Here is an 18867-nt window from a genome sequence, read left to right as displayed (position 1 = left end):
GTCCTCCCTTGCTCTTATCTCTTTATTATACAGTATATACTGTATCTATTTGTCTCTAAACATTGGTGTATATATTAGCTATATGTTGGTCGTCCTCGGACAATTTCTGACATCTAATGGTATCCTCAGACCTTAAATAGACCATGTTAAAACTCTCGATCGGCTGATTCGTTACCAGATCCGAAGGCCACTATGAGAATATGCTTCAGGCTGTGTTAACCGACTATTACTGGATTCTCTTAGATGCTTCTCTCTCTGTAGGTAGTTAACGTCTCTCGGGATCGCTCCGCAACTGAACTACTGAGGCGTGTCGAGCCTCTCTTATACTGCTGGAATGCGGTCCTGACATCAATATGGTGATGTCAGATAGTGTCAGACGTCTCCATATATGGAGCTGCCTATGTCAGTTATGCCCAAATATGGGACCATGACGTCAGTCCTGGACGTGATGGTTATGTCTATACATGGAGTTTCTGGGAAGGGTTCGCTGATGTCAGACTCCGTACATATGGCACGTTTAGGTCTCTATGACGACTTTGCAGTCCGATTGTCTCTATCTATGGGGATCTCCATATATAGGCTAGTGCTGGCAAATATGCCCTGAATGTTTTCTACACTGTCCGAACAGAGTACAAAACACTGATGTTGGCCTACAAATCAACCAAATGCATATCTTCAATGCCTGGACCAATAGCACTTCTAATTATAAAAATCACACCCAGTGTGAAGTGGGCGGTGTGGTCACAGTGGTCATCACAGTGATGGAAGTTCACTTAAAGAAAAGTAATATTGTGGACCAACCATTGTACACCCCTAACTAAAAGAAAAACATAAAAGTGTTTTTTTTAAGTGCATAGTCCTATTTATAGGGCTATGCACATGTGTCATGTTTCACTAGCCAATCACAGTCCTGAATAGACTGTGATTGGCCAATCACGGTGCAGGGTTAGGGGGGTAAAATGGTGGCCAATCACAGCGCAGGGTTGGGGGGGTGCAATGGGTGGGGGGGGTCCAAACCAAAAAAATATATATATATTTGAAGAGAAAACATCACTGAACTGTAGGCTCAAATGCCTCTGAATCTGAGCACACCTACTGTTTGACATTTGTGTAAAGTGAGTGAGCACTAGCTGTAGAATAAAACTCTCGTAGACGTATTTATGATTCTGACGTTTTCAATCTACGAGAGTTGTAGGGTTCACCCCCCATGGACACAAGGACTTTCTGCACTATGCCCCGTAGACACTCCAAACATGTACAAATTGAAAATAAAGGTGCTTACCCTCAAGCCCCAAATGTTAACTGTCTCTACGTGATAGTAGTTTAATGTAATAATCCATATCTTTCAATAAAGAAGTGTTTTAATGCCGTCTGTGGCCGAACACCATTTTTTCACCCTCGTTTACTTCCTTTTTACATTTAGTGTAATTCCGGGTTTCACCGGATGCGCCCCGTCACTACCCGTCACTACAGCCCATTGGGAACTTCCAACAGAATCGGCCACAGACGGCATTAAAACACTTCTTTATTGAAAGATATGGATTATTACATTAAACTACTACCACGTAGAGACAGTTAACATTAGGAGATTGAGGCTAAGCACCTTTATTTTCAATTTGTACATGTTTGGAGTGTCTACGGGGCATAGTGCAGAAAGTTCCTGTCTCCATGGAGCGTGAACCCTACAACTCTCGTAGATTGAAAACGTCAGAATCATAAATACGTCTACGAGAGTTGTATTCTACAGCTAAGTGAGCACCATATATATTTAAACAGTGACCCACTGCTTATATCCGCTCACCTGTCATACCTTTTCCATACTTTAATTTAATGGATAGAGAGAAAGAGAAAGAGAGAGAGAGAGAGAGAGAGAGAGAGAGAGAGAGAGAGAGAGAGAGAGAGAGAGAGAGAGAGAGAGAGAGAGATGCACTGCAAGGTTTTCTTGAATTTATTGTGAAAGTACCTACAGGATTCTGATGTGGTTACCTGAGTGAGTGTGAGTGAGTGAGTGAGTGAGAGAGAGTGGTTACTCATACAGGAAGCAGAAAGAGCAAGGGGCGCACACACACACACGCACGCACGCACGCACGCACGCACTCACACACTCACACACACACTCACACACACACACACACACACACACACACACACACACACACACACACACACACACACACACACACACACACACACACACACACACACACACACACACAGTATATCATATATCATGTATCATCTGTAGCAGCCCAGTCTTGTATTTAAGATCAAATAGAATATTGTCTACTCTAATCTAGACATTAAAACAGCATAGAAAAGTCCATGGTAGTCTGTTCAAATTAACTACAAAATGCCAGTGGAAATGTAAGTCAGTGATCAGAAACAAGAAATTTTATTGGCAGACAGGCAGAGATTAAAATAAATATAAGTCAAATTCAGTTTCTGCAGGCATTTATCTCAGTCTAATAGAAAAGTCACAGAGCAGAAAAGTCAGTTATGGAAAGATTTGTGTAATTCTGCATTAGACCCCTGGGCACCAGTAGTATTTTAAATAATAGTATATTAAATAAATTAAAAAAAAACATTTAAATTAATTAATTTGTTTCTATTTTTAAAATTTAAGGGGGGTCAAATACATGTATTCATCTCATTTAAGGCCAAATATTTGTACAATTGCTACAAACCTGTGTATAGCCAGTAATTTTGGCTAGAAACAAAAAGTTGAAGGGTACATCTTATTTTAGGTCCGACAATCGCAATAAATACATAAATAAATATAAACCAGTTCAACATTGAGGTGCCCACAATGTTTAGGTGCCCTGTGGCCACCACTCGACCTGTGAGGCTGTATCCAAGCGCATTGGTTCTCAAAGTGGGGTCCTTGAGGGAGTTCCAGGGGGTCCGCAGCTGAATGATGGATAGTGAACCAAATGGACCCATATGCGGGTCTGTAACTCTGAGAGTGTACAAATGGAACCAAATTGACCCTAACGGATCAATTTGGTTCCATTTGTACACTCTCAGAGTTAAATTAACATTGATTTTACAATATAAATTAGGGTCCCAGAGATAGAAATGCCATTAAATGGGGGTCCGTAGCCTAAATGCATGTCAAACTGGGGGTCCTTGACATTTAAAATGGTTGAGAATCACTGCTAGAGCTGTAAAAATCTTCTATTTTGGGGGTCCCTGGCATATCTTTTTCAAATGGGGGTCCGCGGGCTAATAAGTGTCAATTTGGGGGTCCTTGACATGAAACGGTTTGAGAACCACTGTCCAAGCGCATACTAGTGCAGACTCCTGCGCAAAGCTGCGTGTTATTGATGGCCATGAACTTCTATCCGGAAACATAATCCGCCCGTTTCCGGTCCGGTAAGCTGACAGGCTGTGTGTACATGATGAGCTATAGTGACTTTGACAACAACAATCATTTGTTTCTCGTGTGTAATCCATGTTGTGTGATATTTGTTGAGTATCGTAAGAACAGACAGCCTTTAACCCAGCCTAGATGACCTACACGAGCCTGCTTTGTGACAACGTAAGGCTTGTTTTAGAATAGATAACGGTAGCGACTGTCTGTATGTACACGATAAACGATGATAATCATGGACCTTGTCAAGGTTCTCTCTGAATTTCTACATTTCCCCTATGTTTATATGTCGTCTGAAGTCCAGCGGTGTAAAGTAACTAAGTATATTTACTCAAGTACTGTCTGTACTTAAGTCAAATTATGAGGTATTTTTTACTTTACTGGAGTATTCCCGATTTTCAATACTTTTACTTCTACCCCACTACATCTCAGAGGCAAATATTGTACTTTTATGCCACTACAATTATTTGAAAACTTAAGTTACTTGTTACTTTGCAGATAAAAAATATTATATTATAAAACATGCTTTAACCACTTCAGCCCTATTTTATACATAGGCTATTTGAAAATAGCCGATCTACAAGCTAATAAACACTACTAAAATAGCCCTATTTACCTTTAGTGCTAAAAGTAAAGGGGATGATAGGCTATGTATGGTTGCTGTTGAATTGCTTTCCTTTTAATGTCGACGAATATTCCGAATATTTATTGCTGGCCAGTTATGTCCAGTTATCAAATATTATATCCGAGAGCATCGGTTATAGTCAGGGGATATTAAAAAAATCTTGGAATAAATTCCTTACCAAAAATATTCTTCACCAATGTGTTTGTAAAGGTGTCTAGTAACACATCTCACAAAGACTGAAATGCAGTCCCCCTAGGAGAATTTTTGACAGCTCCTTAAAGTTGGGGTACCCACCATAACCTTGGTTAAAAAAAAGAAAGAAAAAAATTAATTCTGTTTTAAGTAGCATGTGAGGTGTCAAACTAGGGTGTTTTTATGATTCTGAATCCATTGCAAGCATTTGTTTTGCACCAAAACCACTCCTTGGGCTAAAAACGGCCCAATCTCAATGGGCTTTTTACACAAAAAGTATACCTGGAAAAGGATGGCTATGGCCGTTTTTAGCCCAAGGAGTGGTTTTGGTGCAAAACAAATGCTTGCAATGGATTCAGAATCATAAAAACACCCTAGTTTGACCCCTCACATGCTACTTAAAACATAATTACATTTTGATTTTCTTTTTGATTTTTTTTAACCAAGGTTATGGTGGGTACCCCAACTTTAAGGAGCTGTCAAAAATTCTCCTAGGGGGACTGCATTTCAGTCTTTGTGAGATGTGTTACTAGACACCTTTACAAACACATTGGCGAAGATTTTTTTTGGTAAGGAATTTATTCCAAGATTGGAAAATATTCTGCTAATATCCCCTGACTATTAAGATGGAACAAAGTTAGTTAAGTTGGTCAATGTTGATATAAGTTTAGCATACAATGCCCAGCTTTATTCCTTCCAGCACACTTCAGGTTTCGACTGGTTGAACCTGTATGTTTCCTCTCATAATAGAGATAAGTTTGTCAACCATTTAATTATATTCCAGTCTCTGAGAACCATCTGGGTTTTGGAGAGTGACTCACTCATCACCAATAGTCTTGAAGCACATAAGTGCTGGCATTAGTTTTGAAGCTACTGTAGGGCTGTAGCTGAAAAGACCAGCCGTAGAGTCTCAATAAAAGTTTAATACAAATTTAAATGATAAATTATGTTTGATTAGGACTGTGTCGTATATAGGGTTCTACAATTTTTCAGTTTTAATGAACAATATGAAAAATCGAATACTAAATATTATCATCTATATTGCTTTCCCTTCCCATTTGATTTCACAAAATTAACGTAAAGCATTGAAGTACAGCTGTGGAATTGTGTTCTTAATGTAGTTTAGAGAAAATGTTGCAGTGTCAAGACATATTAACGTCATTGATTGATCCTTAGATATCGTGAATGGCTTATCGCCCAGCTCTAAAATTGATACCTAGTTGTTCAAATACATTGTCATCCCTGTAGAATGGATGAGCCAGATCACAGTCGGGGGTCGTACTCTCCGGCCGCCCAGGAGAGCGGCATGCCGCAGCCCTCCGGCCACGCAGGGCAGGTGTCAGAGGCAGCCAAGCACCGGGATCAGCGAGCGTCCAAGTCACCAAGGAGACGGCGAGAGGGAAAACGATCACAGCAGCGAGGAGGGGATGATCACGAACAGCTGCTCCGGGAGACGGAGACACCATGGTTGCCAGGTCAACGTGAGCACTCAGAACCTTCTGGCTCGCCCACCGAGAGGGCAGAGAGCTCTCCTAAAAGGTTGGTGTTGAGTGGGAGCAGGTAGCGCAGCCGGTCTCACCTCCACCACCCGCCACAGACCCTCAGCATGCTGCCCTAGACATGAAGAGGTGACTTGAGTGACTGACTATACTGTATGTTGACTTGTCTGCCTTTTGTCTTTTCATCCCTTCACAGGAGAGCCCACTTTCTACATGGACCATATCCCGCCACTCACTTTGGACCTAAAGCCTGTATTCTTCCTAACCCAACTTCAGTCATGTAAGCATGTAGATGGGGAATGCACCTTAATTGAGAGGGTTTACAAAGTCAATAGGAGACACAAGAGGGGAGTATGTTACATTTTGTCTGTATCGTTTTAGTGGCACATTGACACAGTGGCTTATGCAACGTTGACCCGATGATAAGATTGCGAGATTACTCGCTAGGGAGGAACTGTGATTGGTCAGTAACTGAAATGGAGTGGTGTGCATGAGGGGACAGAGGCTCCGACTGTCATTTTGTCTCATGGTACATCAAGGTAGCCTTGGGCTGGATCTTAACACACAGCTGAAGATATCTACAAAATGCCTGCTATCCGTAACACAACAAAGGAAGAGGGAGACAAGCGGTAAAAGAGAGAGTGAGACAGAGATACTGAGAGGAGTTGGGATTGGGATCAGATCCAAGAATATTTGGATTTTGTACCGCATTCATGCAAACCTCGTCTGCATGTTTCATAATGGTTAAGACGTGACTGTTAAACCAGTTTAGAATTATGGAGAATTCGGATTCCCTACAGTTGTCTCTGCATTCTTTGTAGTTTGTACACATTTGACAGAATTTGCTACCTTACAAGTTGTGGGGAAAAACAGTGTGAATATTTAATATTCTTAAATTGTTCTTCTGTCAAGTATTAGCCACTGTAGTGCCTATTGGGAAGCGTCGTGTGTGTGTGTGTGTGTGTGTGTGTGTGTGTGTGTGTGTGTGTGTGTGTGTGTGTGTGTGTGTGTGTGTGTGTGTGTGTGTGTGTGTGTGTGTGTGTGTGTGTGTGTGTGTGTGTGTGTGTGTGTGTGTGTGTGTGTGTGTGTGTGTGTGTGTGTGTGTGTGTGTGTGTGTGTGTGTGTGTGTGTGTGTGTGTGTGTGTGCGAGCGAGTGTGTGTGCGCGAGAGTGCGACAAATAAAACCTTGAATCTGCATGTCTCTGTGTTTCCCAGGCACATCCAAGACCCAGCCAGCCAGAGACTCACCTGGAACAAGCCACCAGCCAATGTGTTGGTCATTAGAAAGGTCAGAGATGAGAGCCTGGTGGAACCCTTCAAAGAGCTTTGCAGGTTTCTAGTGGAGGTAAGTGACGCTGTTCAAAATGTAATAATGTGTACGGGAGGTTGTTTTGTGCATCAGCAGTTTGGTAACTGACCTAAGGCAGCTTTTGGGCTCTGGCTTAAATCAGATTGTTGACTATTATGAATTTGGATTATGAATTTGTTGAGTTGCAATTGATTTCAACTATGAAACACTGGACCAGTCCAGATGAATTAGAATGTCTATCTATGTGATACTGTATGTCATGGAAAATAATTGTGAAATAACCCATGCAGTCTGTTTTTAAACTACTTAGAAAGCCACCATGTGCACTCGGGTGGCACATTAATAGTGAAAGATCTGATTTCTATTTTGTTGATAAGATTTGGGTTTCACCCCTAGGAGAAGCAAATGATGGTGTATGTAGAAAGAAGGGTGGCAGATGATGCATCACTTTCAAATGATGAGTCCTTTGGTTCCATTCGCAATCAACTCTGCACTTTTAGAGAGGGTAAGGCAATCGCGTGTCCTATTTTTACTTCACATAATCGAAGCAGTTACTCTCTGTGTCAGAGAGGCTAGTCTGAACTCTTCCGTCTCATAGTGTAATATCTTCAATGTGAATAAAGTTGATAGACTTTAATGGTTCACGTCATCTAATCATTATTTAGGAGGCAACCACATGGACGCTAGCATCCCTATTCTGTGGCGAATAGGGACTTATTCATTATAAGTTGTTTTATTACACTTTTTCATATTGGCCAATGGCCATTTTAAAAATATAAAAATACAAGAACAGCTATGAATATAGTATAAAAAATATTGCAGACATTTCAGTGATCAGTTGCTCCTGGAATTATATTTAATCTCTTTGCAGTTGTGTTTGGTGTTGATTCTTGTTTTTATTCAACCCTAGGCTATGATGACATCTCAGACTGTATAGACCTCATCATCTGTCTGGGAGGGGATGGAACTCTGCTATACGCCTCCTCTCTCTTCCAGGTTAGGTTTGTTTACAAATGTCCTATCCTATCCCATAACCCTAGAGCACGCATTTTCAACAGGTGGTCCGTGGACCACTGGTGGTCCGTGAAGGTATTGCACAAGGCCGTATCACCTCAGTTTTCGCTTTAAAAAAGTACAAAAGTAATGGAGCCTTTTTTCCTGGATTATCTTTCTCCATCTAAGCTCTTCGGTCGATCTCAGATCTCTAGGGCATCTTTTTTGTTGCATTTTTTGTTGTTCCAAAATAGGAATGCCAGGGTTAAAGTGGTAAAAAAAAAGACCGGGTAATAAAAGCGTAAACTTCTGTTGAGATTCTCTTGAATCTCCCGACTTCTGAATCGCTGTCCTCACTCCCTCCTGTCTAGCATCAGGGTCTTGAGCTCAACAATGTTGTTAGCTATTCCGTCACGTACTGTAGGTGGTGTGCCTCTTTCGCCTCCTTGCATCACCTTGCATGTATATGTGTGGAAGTTATTGTATCCAGTAGTTATTTTTTACATTTTTACAAATCATTTAACAAGGCTTTATTGAACATTAACAGGATACAAAACGCAGTTTAGACTGTGTAATTTTTTTTTTGTCTAAATATTGTGTTCTTTGTTTTCCAGGGCAGTGTTCCACCTGTCATGGCATTCCACCTTGGGTCTTTGGGTTTCCTGACACCCTTCAAGTTTGAGTCATACAAGATCGAAGTGGCCAAAGTATTTGAAGGTATTTCTTTCCTACAGGCTTCACCTCCATTCTTTACGCATCTTGCAAAAAACTGATAAACAGATTTACACAGTGTATACTATGTGTTATTGTGTGCATACTTTTGGGGGCCCTTGCGTTGCCATGAGTTTAGCTAATGTTGCCAGTCCATTGCATAGCTCCCTCAAGATGAAACGAAAGGGTATATGCATACTTTGTAGAGCTGCCACTTCGATTATCTTCTTAGCGATTATTCTATCGATTACTTTTTGATTAATCGAACAATCGAGAAGAATCTTTTTTACAATTTATTTTATTTGTAATATCAATAAACCGACACGAAAAAATTATTTTTCATAATCGTCTGATTAACCAATTATGCCCTATTTTATCATAGAAGTGTCGCATAAAATAGCAACAATCGCAGATCTACAAGCTCCCAACACGTCGCAATGTGAGCTTATAGATCTGCGATTTTCAGTTTTTTTCGGGGAAAAGCGTTATGTTTTATAATCTATTAAATCAGATTAGTTCGCTTAACTGTTGCAACCTTGGTACTTTGTTTATGACCATGATATTGCACATTGTGCTTATGCTCGCCTGTATGTGCGTGTGTATTTTTTTTAGGCAATGCAGCCATCACGTTGCGTAGCCGTCTAAAGGTCAAGGTGGTGAAAGACATGCTTCAGAGAACAGGTCAGCAGGAATGCAGTCAGGAGAGCCAGCAGCAAGAGCAACAGGAGCACAATGGTGTGCTGCTGCCTGAGGGGCACATGAACAGTGAGGCTGGCAGGGTCACCTTACAGCTACAGGTAGGAGTCACATACTGGTTAGAGCCCGACCAATTTTGAGTCCGATGCAGATTTTTTGGAGAGTCCTAGAATCCATCGGTTACATTTAACTAGAATTATTCTAAACATTTAAGCCCTATTCAAAGATTAACAAAATAATTAAAAAGTAGCCCATCTACAAGCTCTCAGTCTCAGTGCATCGAGTTGTAACGCATTGTGAGCTTGTAGATCTGCTTTTGTAGAAAGTCATACCCAATATATATATATTTTTTTTTTATTTAAATGTTTTATCCCACGATTTTGTAACCAATTTTTCACCCAGTGCCAATGCCTAAGCTTGTAATCCGGGGCGCTACTCTCCCTCTGCCAGCCTGGGGAGAGCCCCGAACTGAGCTCATGCTTCCTTCAACGCATGAGGAGTGAGCAGGCCGTTTCTTATCACCTGACAGGCGGGAGTTTCCTCGGTAGGACGTAGCACGTGGAAGGAACACGTTATTCCAACCAGTTCCTTTCCCCTCCATCAGGCGCCCCGGCTGATCAGGGGGAGGCAGTATAGAGACCAGGATTACTGCATGTTTTATGTGGGGGTACCTACCCTAGGGGACACGGGGAGAACATGCAAACTCCACACAGAAAGGCCCTTTCGCCAATCGAACCCAGGACCTTCTAGCTGTGAGGCGACAGCGCTACTGACTGCGCCGTGCCCCCTTACCCAAAATATACTGATGGAAAGTTTGAAAGTGGTAATAAATTGGGACACATCAGCTGCATAACTGCGGGTACAGATGTCATCAAAAAAATCAAATAATGATTGATATATCGGCCGCGCTCTAATCCTGATGTTTATTGTTTATTTTGATCCCCACTCCTCCAGGGGGCCAGGTACTATGTACTTTGACCTCAGTACCTGTTGTCAGAGTACTTAGTGCAGTATTTGGGAAACACCCATCATTCACGTTGTGTCACAAGCATCAACCGCGGGCGATGCCCGCCACTTTTCTTTGCATTAACTTTGCATGTGATTGTGGCACACGCTGGTTCTGGAGAACCACTGATCCGACCGACTTCACACAGGACACACGCTGCACTCCCTTGGGGCCTCAGCAATACATACGCCAGATGTGAAAGGCGAGTGGTTGGACGGTTCTCGAGATATACAAAGGACAGGGTCACTGACCCACTGAAATTCCTACAATTTATAGATTGAATACTGCTGGTTGTACTAACATAGTAGTCATTCATACTCCTTTGCAAAGGTTAGGTTTTTTTGTGCTTTTTTGTGTTTCTGAACACGAAAAGCAAAAATGATGTTAAGGAGTGCTGTGTCGCAGTGGGAAAGCTGTAATGTTAATGTAAGCAAGCTCTCTTAGTGCGTTTCCTCTGACCATTCATGCAAGCATTTCCTCTTGTTTCCAACCTGTCCATCTTATGTGCATTTGTGTGTGAGTGTGTGCGTGTGTGTGTGCGTGACAGAGGGCCAAAATTTGCACAGGAGTAAAGGCAGCGTCATCCCCGTTGCCGTGGCAACAGTCATAATAAAGCCGCTGGATGATGTTGCGGGGTTTCTGTTGACCCTGTCGCCATGGAGACTGGGGTGTCACTGCTGTTGACGCCAGCCAGGGCGCACTAATGAGCTCTGACGCTTTTAAGACGAACTCCTCCAAAATAACATGCCACAGCACTGTGATCATCACACACACCGGCTGTGTAGGGTTGAATCATTCTCAATATGTTTTTTATTTTCTTTCTTATTGCTGAAGGTGTATTTCTTAGATCAAATACAGTGATATTGTCACGGCCTTGGCTTGACCTGATATGACATTGTCTAATGACAGGAACCCAATGTTTACACCATGTAAACAGGCATGTTCATACACACCTCACTGGAGAGCAGACGGCAGACCACCACGTTTCCTGCTCAGAGTTGCCGGGTGCATTTAGTTTATTGACGTTTGTTCAACAATTAGTGATGTGGAAACACAAATGAGCTCCTTTAATGATTTAGTAAGTTGGGTTGACTGTTCTCTCTTTTTTTCACTTTCTGCTCATCTGTGTTTCAGTGTTTTCACCTCACTGTAAAACAAAAGACTGAGTGAAGTGTGAATGTTTTCAGTTCCACTCTGCTGAATGTTCTACTACCACAGCCTAGCATCAGTGTAAAAATCCGTCCAGAGGGGGAGCATTTCCTACACTGCAGATCCTGCTCTGTTTTATTGATGCTGAGCGGGAATTGAACTTGATACAGAACGGTTATTCCAGCTAGGCCTGTCACAATCGCCTGATTGCAATTATTTGACATGATGGCCATTATTTTGCTGAATCGTCATTGTTTCCATGTTGAAAGATTTTCATACATTTTAAAACATTTAAAAAACATTGTGGAAATAGCTAATCTACAAGCTCACAATGAGCTTGTAGATCGGCTATTTCAAGTATGACATTATTAATTGTCATATCTGCCCAGTGCAATTTTTGTTTACAAAGCCTAAAAGTCAAACAGAAATGTAACTATTATTCATTTGTTACAATGTTCAATGCCCCCCAGTTGGAAACTTGTGATCTATCATAGTGTGTTTGTGTGTGTGCAGGTGTTGAATGAAGTGGTGGTGGACCGAGGTCCTTCGTCCTATTTGTCCAACGTTGACCTGTACCTGGATGGACGTCTCATTACCTCAGTGCAGGGAGATGGTGAGGGCAATGAAATCTATTTTGAGAGCCTGTTCTAGAGAAGTGCATGCCTGCCGTTTAGCAGACAGAGACATCTGGGAACAATGTACAGACAGAGCAAGCAAAGAGTCTCAAGTCATAACCATAAAAACGCTAATGGCACAGAGCTAGCAAACATAATATAGAAAAGACGTGATGGGGAATGAAGTCAAAAACATTCACAGAGATTAGGTCACAAAGGAAGTGGTGATGTAAGTAGTGCTGCAACTATTGATTAATCAAATAATAATCAAGAAGTGCTTTCTTTATGGAAAAATGTATTCTTTATAATCTACTAAATTGATTAGTTTGATTAACCACTTAAGCACTATTTTCTACTGCAACAGTAGACAGTGTTGGACAGAACGGTGGCTTGTGGATCGACTATTTTCGGTATTTTTGAAAATGGATTATTCTATCAATATAAAATGTATTATTTTTTTTAATCGATGGACTGGATTAGTCCGACTAACTGTTACACTGTACTGCATGTTGATTTTCTACTTAATAATTGCATTCCTCTCTCCTCCCCAGGTGTGATCGTGTCCACACCTACAGGTAGCACAGCGTATGCGGCTGCAGCGGGCGCCTCCATGATCCACCCCAATGTACCAGCCATCATGGTCACTCCCATATGCCCCCACTCCCTCTCCTTCAGACCCATAGTGGTCCCTGCTGGGGTTGAACTCATGGTGAGACTTGATTAAATCAACTTTATTAAAGGACACTTCACCCATTTCCAACTTCATATAATTGGTCCTCACTAATGCTCATTATAATATGGTTCCATTTTTGTCTACTCGGTCTCTGTCTAAGAGGAGAGCTGTGGACCGTTCAGAAACCTGCCTACCAGTGACATCATTGGTACTGGTAGGCTGGTTTGGTCATTGTCTCCGCCGGAGGCGCAGAGTATGTTTTCGTTGTCTCCGCCGGAGGCGGAGAGCATGTTTTCGCTTCGTCCCGCTGTGTGTGTCCCCCCCCCCCCTAGCCAAGCTAACATTGGTCAAGCTCCACGTGACACGTGACAATAATGTTGACACCAATGCTTTTGATTGGCTAGAGGGACGCATGACGAAATAAAATCCTATAAATAGGTGTGTCACTTCAAAAAGCCATTTATGTTTTTGAAGTGCGGTAAGACAGGATCAATCAGTCTTGATTGGAACAGTACCTTCCAGTACAAATCACCCGTCCGTGCGTGTGTGTGTCCCTCTGAGAACACCTAACATTGGTCAGTTTCATGTGACATCACAATATGTAATATAAATATATAAATAGCTTAGACAGGAGAGGCTGAGATCACACAATGATGATATAGTAACATGTTCTATTTTAAGTAAGAATTAGAACATTCCTAGAGAACTATGGTTAAAAATAGGGTAAGTGATTTCATTTGATTAAAATAGCACGGGTCTGCTGGCGGAGACTTGTGCTCCGAGGAGCACATTTTCTAGTTTCAATTTCTTTTTGCCAGACCCAAGGGGTCGGGCTTACATGAGGCTTTGTACCTGTTTCGTCCATACATGGGCAGGGGCCATTTGTCCTCCGGCCCCAGCCAAAAAAAAGTTTGTGACGTCCCCTTTCGTCACGAACTATTCATGACATCATGAACTTCAGTTATAAAGTGGTTTGTAGGTGTGTTACATACTAGGACTTCATTTTGGGTCTGGCAGAACCAGGTCTCCTGGTCTTGTTAATTAATGCCAGAACAATGGCTGCTATTACAGCATGCTAACTTTCCAGGAATAGAAAGCCTGCAATTTCTAGTGGCTTGGATTCCCCATCGATTATGTCAATGGTAGGCAGGTTTCTGAACTGTCCACAGCCCACTAATGAGACCCAGAGTGAGTAGACGGACATGGTGCCATCTAATGGAAAACTGTCAGAAGACTCGCTCGCTGCATAAACTATTAAGGAAGACTCCTTAGACAGAGACTTAAAGGTTTAATGACATTCACTTTTACACCACATTCAAAGTCTTTGTCCTGGTCCTTCAAAAGTGTACAAAAAGTTTTAAGTGACAATTCCATTCCAGTGATCCATGGCAGGTGTTTTTTCTCACATTTCTAAAGCCTTTTCAACTGCAATGAAAAAAGAAATCTTTGCCTGCGGGTGTCGCTGGTGAGGGATTTTGCCTGTCAATCATCGCCTCTGCTCCGCCCCCCCCCAAAGGAAAGGATAGGGGAGGGGAGGGGCGAGGAGGAGAGTGGGCGGGATTAATCGACTGTGACCTCACTGTCGAAGGACCAAGCTCAGATTACTTTTCAGCCTAATTATTCAGAAAACCCCAGACCACAGAAAATCCACTGAATGTTCTAAGTTCAGGTTTTTTGGGTGTAATTGAGGTCATAAAACCCCAAATAAAGTGAATAAATGAATGTCATGATACCTTTAAGAAAATAGTATTTATTTTATTTTGATATGCTCATAAAGTGCTCTGTGCTCATAGTGAGGGGTGCATAAAATTAGCAAACGTTTTAGTCCTGGGACCTTCGTCAGGGCTATATGAGTGGATCACAGACAAACCATCTTATAATGAGCTTTAGTGAGGTTGAAAATGGGTGAACTGCTCCTTTAACCACATGATCCCTAGTGCAGTGGTTCTCAAAAGGACCCCTGTAACCCCTGAGAGTGTACAAATGGCGCACTTGTAAAACACTCATGTGTGTCTCAAGTGCTTATTTATGGATGAAATTGAACTGCTAAACCTGGTATTATGACAACAATAACCATTTTGCCTTTTCATGCATTTTCAAACAAGCAATGAATTGCCAATGAGGTAGTCGGAGGACTGCAACATCTGTTGTGCTCACCAACATACATCTAATCCCATAGAGCATGGAAACTACAGTTTAAAAAATATATACAGTAGTATACTATGTATGTATGTATTCACACACACACACACACACACACACACACACACACACACACACACACACACACACACACACACACACACACACACACACACACACACACACACACACACACACACACACACACACACACACACACACACACACACACACACACAGACAATAAATAAAGTTGTTTCAGACAGTGCTTGAATTGGGCTGGTACCAGTTCTGCTGATGTTTGCCCACCTGAGCATCCTTATTAGCCCACTTATAATTACATGCCACCACTCAGTGGCGAATCTAGGTACGCATGTTGGGAAACTGTGCACAAATATGCACTTGTTCCCCGAGCACTTTCAGGACTATTTTGCTTTTTGAATGGCACCAACGATGTACAAAAAAGAATTTCACCCACTTTTTTACCTTGTAAACCTGTGATGTGACAATAAAACTGATTCTGATTCTACCAATAACACAGTTTTAAAACAAATCGCTTAATTTATTGTGCAATGCAGATGGGCAATGAGGCACAATGAGAACGCAAAGTAGTCTATCTATGCACCCTTTTTACTAGGATTAAGCCTTGGCTACATAAAGTATAAGTTGTCAAAAAAGCAAATTGTTTAGGCTACATTAAGTGCAAATAGGCCTAACAATGGAACCTCAATTAATTATTTAACATCAAGAATAAAAGGATAATATGTTTGTCCAAAAAACATGGCAAAATTAGCTATTCTGCATATAATATGCATATAATCTGAAGTTATGCAACTCCTGTTTTTATTTTATTATATTAATTTGTGACACATAATGCAAAAAAGTTAAAATATTGCAATGTAAAACATTTTTAAAAAATCCAATATCACTTAATTATGTGAAAGATCATCCTGCCTCAAGAAACTGGCGCAGGGTATCTGTCACCTCAAACGTTACTTCTCAGTGCAATACATGTATAGTAGCTTTTCCATAACCTCCATGGCTCTTTCTACCCTGCCGTTGCTGTTTCTCCTGACAGATCACTCTGTCCCCTGATGCCAGAAACACTGCCTGGGTGTCGTTTGACGGAAGGAAGAGACAGGAGATCCAACATGGAGACTGGTAGATGTTTTATTCCAAAAAAAGATTCTCGCTCTTGCTCTCTCTCTCTCCCTTTCTCTGTGTTGTTGTTTGTCATGTGGTTTGAAAACTTGCAGTATTTATTTATGGCTTGTGTTTTCTCTGTCACCTCAATCACTTCCTTTTCTCACTTAACCCATTAAAACCAGGAAAGCATCTGTTTATCATTTTAGATTTTAGCGTTGGCTATTAAAAAATAGCAGATATACAAGCTCACATCTGCTATTTTTGATTGTGAGAACTTCTGATTAGGAAGGCATTTGTAGAATCGGCCTCAGGTCTTAATGGGTTAATATTCTCCTTTGCTCATGCGATGAGCACATACTTTTACATGTGTTTTTTTTGTGGACATTTTCATTAATTTTCATAAACAATTACAGGAAATATAACGCAAAGACAATAACAAATAACATTAGCATTTAAAAATCAATGAATAAATCTTTAAGTTATGTGATTTCTACACCGTACTACATTCTTTAATTGTTCCCGCCTGAGGCTCATCTTATCCAATGACATTGTTTCTCTGTATTCACGGCAGCATAAAGATCACCACCTCCTGCTACCCGGTCCCATCCATCTGTTGTCATGACCTGGTGTACGACTGGTTCGAGAGCCTGGCCCAGTGTCTGCACTGGAACGTCCGCAAAAGACAGGCCCGCCTGACAGACCTCTCCGACTCCTCGGACACAGAGAACTGAACATCACTGAACACATGCGCGCACCGCACATACATATCCAACACACCTTAATATGGGGCCACACGTTGCTCGAGGATATGCCAATAGGACAGAAACTGTGACTGCAATGGGACAGTCTATCCGACAACACTATCACCCTGCTGCATTCGTAACACAATCTCAAGAGACGGATAGGTCACAAGACTGTTGTTGGACACATCGGCTGTTACAGGGTGACCTTAAGGTTATGTACTGAAAAAGGCACTTCTATATCCACAACAGTATTATTAGCAAAAATATGATGCATACTGTCTGAGGCATGCTGATTATCATTTACAATCAGATGCTAGGGTAGCTCATACTATATACACACGCATTGCATTCTAGGCATTTCACATTTTGTCCAATACAGAGTATTGTTTAGGTTGTAGGCAATAAAACACATGAAGTGTTACTAGTTAAAAAAAACTTCTACTTAATTATGATCAAATGATCATTCATTAACAGGAACATTCAAAAGCATTTCTTGAATATAGGCAATAGTTAATGAATGGCTTGTTTTTCCTGACTTCTAGTATTTGTTTGTTTAGACTCTTGGTGTAGCTGGCACACACATTGTATTATTAAGGATAGCATTACAGCAATTAAATGGGGGAAAACTAATTCTGAAGGACTGTTTCTAGTGTAACCTCAACCTTATCAGAAAGTACATTTGTACATAATAGTCCAAGGATCCCAGATAACAGATTTATTTAATGTGATATTTATATTATATTATATTTATATATTGTATTCATGAAAATCTAATACAAATGTATTTATTTGTCTTTGTTAATCAACCAAGGGGTACTGTATGGGATCCAGACCATTCTGTGCTCACAGTGACAAACATAACTGCTAGGGTGCAGTTAAAAATTGAACATTTCAGAGAGAATTTTGGACCATATTCCATTGAATTTAATTGCATGTCCAAGACCTGAAATGAGGATGGAAAGTAACTTGTCCATGGGTCTTCTCTTTGTCATTGTTATTGTATTACTGCTGTCATATGGTTTGCCATGCACTGTACCTTGTTTGGATGATTATGGCCTTGAAATAAAGTCAATCAAAACACCAGTAGAGAATGTGCCAATGAGTTTGACCAGTAGAGGACCCTGCCAAGTTGGGGCCTATTTCACGAAAGCAGAATTAGGGGTTAAGCCTGGATTTAACACCTATCCTGGCTTAATTTAGGGCAGGCAGCTAATCACCACCGTATCCATTCAGCAGAGCGACCCTCGCCTATATAGTGATGCAAATGTATGCCTTTGTCTTCATGGGGTACCAGGAGTGCCAGGGGTGGTGGTCTAGCCGTCACCTGTACTCACCTGGCATAAAAGGGTCTCTGAGAGCAGCTTGAGCCATTCATTACTAAACTACAACATGAAGAGACCACCGCTGAAGAATTGATTGATTGATTATACTTGCATATTGTTTTTATTAACGTTTTTCAGTTTTGTAGTCAGTGTGTGTAGTGTTGTTGTTAACTTGTTTCCCCCGACATTTTTCTGGCTCGACACAGCCTGGCTTGACAAGGTCCTTATTTTTTAACTCTATGGACAAAGTCGCTCCTTTTCAGCCTGGCTTGGCGTTCATGGAACGGAATAAACCAGGCTGTACGGACCCGACTTTGTCAAACCAGGATTTGACTTAAGCCCAGGCTTATTTAATTCTCCTTTCGTGTAATAGGCCCAAGTTGGTCCTGTCCTGTCTAGTCGGTCTTGTCCTGTAAAGTCATAGAAGAGGGGGGAATGCATGGTGTTTTTTCATAGTTGACCACCAGGGGTCTAGCTTTGACCAAGTAAAAAGTAACCCATAGACTGTAAAATGAAGTAAAACCCTGTTTTAATAGTTCCAAGCACATGCTAATCCCCCTCTTAAGACATTAAAAATGTTACATAGGCTAAAAAGGTGTTTTAGCAACACAAATGCAAAAGAAACAACAAAAAACAACAAAAGAAACAACAAACAAACAAAGCATTTAACTAACAGT

The 18867-nt window shown here is 41.2% G+C and overlaps 1 protein-coding gene across 1 annotated transcript; it reads left to right on the top strand.

The window, feature by feature from the left end:
- The first annotated feature begins 3380 nt into the window (after positions 1-3380).
- Positions 3381-17949, top strand: nadkb (NAD kinase b). Its single transcript, XM_080441175.1, has 12 exons — positions 3381-3538; positions 5436-5726; positions 5883-5966; positions 6902-7031; positions 7392-7500; positions 7906-7991; positions 8603-8705; positions 9312-9496; positions 12064-12163; positions 12716-12873; positions 16058-16140; positions 16697-17949. Exons 2-12 carry the CDS (start codon positions 5437-5439, stop codon positions 16854-16856), a joined length of 1488 nt encoding a protein of 495 aa, XP_080297301.1. The 5' UTR covers positions 3381-3538; position 5436; the 3' UTR covers positions 16857-17949.
- The last annotated feature ends 918 nt before the right edge of the window (positions 17950-18867 follow it).

Source organism: Gymnoscopelus braueri (assembly GCF_963280865.1).
Source record: "Gymnoscopelus braueri genome assembly, chromosome: 10".
In the NCBI taxonomy this organism is placed as follows: domain Eukaryota; kingdom Metazoa; phylum Chordata; class Actinopteri; order Myctophiformes; family Myctophidae; genus Gymnoscopelus; species Gymnoscopelus braueri.
This window is presented reverse-complemented; position numbering and strand designations above follow the sequence as displayed.

Excerpts from the sequence above, each read along its gene's own strand:
- nadkb (XM_080441175.1), top strand. The coding sequence starts at position 5,437 with ATGGATGAGCCAGATCACAGTCGGGGGTCGTACTCTCCGGCCGCCCAG. Across the intron at positions 9,497-12,063 it reads GGGTCACCTTACAGCTACAG|GTGTTGAATGAAGTGGTGGT; the intron begins GTAGGAGTCACA and ends GTGTGTGTGCAG. Across the intron at positions 16,141-16,696 it reads GAGATCCAACATGGAGACTG|CATAAAGATCACCACCTCCT; the intron begins GTAGATGTTTTA and ends TATTCACGGCAG.